Raw genomic sequence first — 4172 nt, forward strand, 5'->3', positions numbered from 1 at the left:
TCACATTCATTGCACACATTGATCAATCCTTTATTATGAACATGCATATTATGTATTAATCTAGCTATAGGAATGATCAGATCTATCAATTAATACGAAACAATAGCTCGTTTAATCCTGAAACGTCTCTTAGTTATTTTGTTCGTTTTTTTTTGTTATTTTATTCATACCTCCGGAGCATTTGCAAGCGACACAGTCGCCCCCAGATCATAAAAACTTCAATTTAATACAACAACCCGTACGTATAACATATACACCAAAAGTTTAAATATATTTCATTTCATTTACCTTTGAATAGGTTAATATTAGTAAAATCCAATTTAATCTTAAAGGCACCACTACTATAAAACAAATATACCTTCATAAGTTAATCCTAAATTTGAAAATAAGTTATAAATAGATATAAAACACAGTATAATGATTAAAATAAAACCTTCCTGTCAATTTGTTTTTATAAATATTGACTATTACTTTTCCCATTTATCTATGATATCATTGAATCTTTATTTTAATGATTTCCTATTCATCAAGTATTCACTTGGTTAATTCATTAATATTAATGTAGTAATATTTTCTAACCATACGACTAAAAAGTGTTTTGGGGTGTTGCAGTTCCCTCCCCCCCCTACTTTTCATGATGATCATTGACAAAAAGTATTTATTTGGATAACAAATTAACGTGAAAATAATATGTTGAGTTCTCGACTCAGGTCAATTATACATATTGATAAAATATGCAGGGACAAATATTTCTACTCATACATAATTTATATTATTTAGATATTTGATTATAATCAATGTAAGTGGGTGTTGCTGAAACTTTTTTACTTTACATAATGATCATCCCGTGGCTCATTTTCATTATGGAGTTTTAATACTGAATTCATTCTATAGATAATGTTTTTTCATGAAAATAGTTTCTTGTTTGATAGGAAATCTAGGAGCAAGCAAGTTTATTAATATCGTTTCTCAAAAGCTTTCCATTCGGATTTCTTGGTAATGGTTCATATGTAAGGATGATGATCTCTAAATGCTTATAATCATCAATTCTATCGTTAACAAATTGACGAATTTCTTCGGGATCTATTCGATAACCTTTTTTGATTACGACTATTCCACCCAAGATAGTTTGTATTTTTTCTGTCTTAGAAAATAGTCCAGCCTCAATGATGTTGCTATTCATGGATTGAATTATGGCTATTAAAGGATCAGAGGAAAAAATGACATAAGGGAAGGCTTGAATTTGGAATGAATATATAAAATTAACATACTCTCTATCTCAATAGGATACACATGACTTCCATTTGATTTAAGCATCTCTTTAATTCGACCCTCATAGAAAAGCTCCCCATGATCGTTATAATGGAACATATCACCAGAGCAACACCAACCGTCATCAAGGAAGAATTTCTTAGTTTCATCAGGACGATTTAAATAACCTAATGTTGGTTTATCTGGATTACGATAAATTAACTCGCCTGATGTATTTGGGCCGAGTCTCTCTCCTGAGTGAATATCTCTTATGTAGACTTCCATATTGCCAACAACTCCTCCATTACTTCTTTGGTCCTTTGAAATTAATATAAGTCCTCCAGACTCTGTCATGGCATACAAATTAGGTACATTCTGTTGGTTTGTAAGATTTTTAAATTAAAAATGTATTCACATACAACAATTATAATTTTTACCTCCAAATTACGAAATAGTTTTCTCAAATCATCACTTATTCCAGGATAGGTATGTGCTCCAGCTGGACATATATTTTTCACTTCATCGAAATTAGAAGAATATTCAATCTGATCATTCACTATTTTTTCAGCAATGTAGACGATATGGGACGCTGACACCACGATCGTAGTAAACGGAATCTGAAAGTTACAGAAAAGTTCATTTTGAAATTTGAAACACTTTATCTACGTCGTATTCCAACCTGAGAAAGTGTGAAGATTATTTTTTCAACTCCAAGTGAAGTAACATCCTCTGGTGAGATAAAATGAAAGGTGCAAACGTCAAAATTAATTGACCAAAAGCAAGAATAATTGAATCCACTGACATGGGCAAAGTTGCACGTTATAAGCATATTTCCATCAGTCTTTGGGGAGAGAAAAAGTAGGTTCCAGAGAGAGACCATATTCAATTGAATGCCTTTTGGTTTTCCAGTTGTACCGGATGTCCAAAGTATAACAGCCAAGGTTTGTAAGTCAAATTCTATCTGCTCGGGAATTTGAGTTTGTGTTGACATATCAATCTCAAGAATAGCATGGAGCTGAGTGTCTAAGTTAATGATTATAGAACTCAAATCTTTGACTTTATAATAGGTCCGATTCGTACAAATTACGAACTTTGCTTGAGTCTCTTGGACTTCACTCAATAGAGTTTCTGTACTTATATTGTCCACGGATATGCTCACGACTCCTTGGCATAATAGTGTTGCATGCACGGGAATATATACATCACCTCTGTTTCCAATAATGATATGTACAACATCTCCCTTACGAAGACCATTTTCATAGAGATATTTAGCAAATTTAGGTACCTTGATTTAAATATTGATTTTGTTAAATATGACTCTAATAAAGGAATTCGTCTTACTTTTTCGATAAAGTCTAGGATTGAAACGGATTCTGGACCTTCTGATGTTGTCTCCCCAGGGAAGTACTTTTTGCCACAATTGACTAAGAATTCCTTATTTGAGTTTTTAGTCATATATTTCTTCATAGAATCAATAAAATAAGACGTAATGTTTTGATTGTATTCAAGAACCACAGAATCGTCAAAATCATTTTGCGACGTTAAAATTTTGTTTTCATTAATCTTGGAAGACTGAAGATTACCCATGCTGTTGTGATCCTTTTCACTCAATGTCTACATGTAAAATTTTTTAGAGATTAAAGTTTTCTTATCAATTACTTTTTTTTTTTTTCAAAAATGATATACGATTAATTGAATACTTTAATTTCTGGGAAAAAGTTCCTACAAAAGTCTACAAAAACAAATATTTATATATCATTAAAAAAAATTCTCGCAATAACTATTAAGTAATAGAACTTAAAGCTCTTTAATTGCAACTGAAGAATATACATACATTGAATTGAAGTTTTATATGTTCTCGGTATGTTATGACGTTGTTGGAACTGTGCTCCAATGAGTTATTTCTTTTTCCGCCAATTACGTAAAATATTCATGAAGAAATATGCTTTATTATGAATACTGTAACTGAACCTATATTTAACAGGTTTAACTCATCAGTATGTATTTATCTCTTTCATTATTTACATAATTTTGAATGGCGTAGGTAAATCATTCTGGTCTATTTCATGGTAAAATAATCATATATTCTATTGAGTACTTATATTTGAATCACCCAATTGATTTATTAGTATTTTTACATTATATTTCAAGAAATACAATATACCCTTGGTTGAATTATGTGAAAGCATATTTAAAAATGGGATGTATGCTGTTAAAATTACAATTCCAAAAAAATAATTTTAAAAATCAGCTAGATATGGTCCTTTTTTAAATTTTAAACACTAGGTGGTGATCACATATTGCAAAACATTAATTACTTATTTTAGACGTACTACATATAATTCCTATTTTTAAATAAGGGTCAGAAAAAAAATTAATAGAATTCACCTTTAAAAAAGTATATAACTATTAAAAAAAAGAACAAAAAAAAACAACCACTAAATGTAAAATTTTTAATCAATCATTTAATAAAGGCTACATAAACAAAAGAATACAAGGATCTGTATTTTATTTTCAAATTCTGAAAAAGTAAGTCAAATAATTATTTTTTTTAAGTACGATACTAGAGATTCTTCTAACCTTTAACTTTAAATCACTGGATCCCCTGTGAAAAACGTGCGACTCTGCACCACTGGTCTGATCTACACAGTGAACATAATTATAAATTATGTATGATAATTAAATTTCGATTTTTAAGAGTATCATAAAATCATGACATTTACAGGGCCTATCGCTTACTTCGAGGGGGTCTAGTTCAAAAATTGGTTTACCTTTTGCTCCTATTAATACACTTATGTTAATTACTGTTCACATTTTTTTTTTTGACACTTCTCTCAACCACTTTTTATATTTCTGAATAATTATTCTTCGATTTTACGTTCTTAACTTGCTTCTAAATATGCTATGATCACGTCTCTTGT

At 30.0% G+C, this 4172-nt stretch overlaps 1 protein-coding gene across 1 annotated transcript; it reads right to left on the reverse strand.

Annotated features, from left to right (window-relative positions):
• Window positions 1-245: 245 nt before the first annotated feature.
• LOC121121719 (uncharacterized) lies at window positions 246-3887 on the reverse strand. Its single transcript, XM_040716691.2, has 6 exons — window positions 3832-3887; window positions 2593-2865; window positions 1931-2536; window positions 1689-1868; window positions 1272-1626; window positions 246-1197 (listed from the first exon to the last, which is right to left on the reverse strand). Exons 2-6 carry the CDS (start codon window positions 2836-2838, stop codon window positions 938-940), a joined length of 1647 nt encoding a protein of 548 aa, XP_040572625.1. The 5' UTR covers window positions 2839-2865; window positions 3832-3887; the 3' UTR covers window positions 246-937.
• Window positions 3888-4172: the final 285 nt, after the last annotated feature.

This window comes from Lepeophtheirus salmonis, chromosome 7 (genome assembly GCF_016086655.4).
Source record: "Lepeophtheirus salmonis chromosome 7, UVic_Lsal_1.4, whole genome shotgun sequence".
Classification (NCBI taxonomy): Eukaryota; Metazoa; Arthropoda; class Copepoda; order Siphonostomatoida; family Caligidae; genus Lepeophtheirus; species Lepeophtheirus salmonis.

What these genes read in the sequence shown, in the direction of transcription:
- LOC121121719 (XM_040716691.2), bottom strand. Translation starts at nt 2,838, where the DNA reads ATGGGTAATCTTCAGTCTTCCAAGATTAATGAAAACAAAATTTTAACG. An exon ending in TCCTAGACTTTATCGAAAAA is followed by an intron (nt 2,537 to 2,592) that starts GTAAGACGAATT and finishes ATTTAAATCAAG; the next exon opens with GTACCTAAATTTGCTAAATA. An exon ending in TAATCTTCACACTTTCTCAG is followed by an intron (nt 1,869 to 1,930) that starts GTTGGAATACGA and finishes TGTAACTTTCAG; the next exon opens with ATTCCGTTTACTACGATCGT.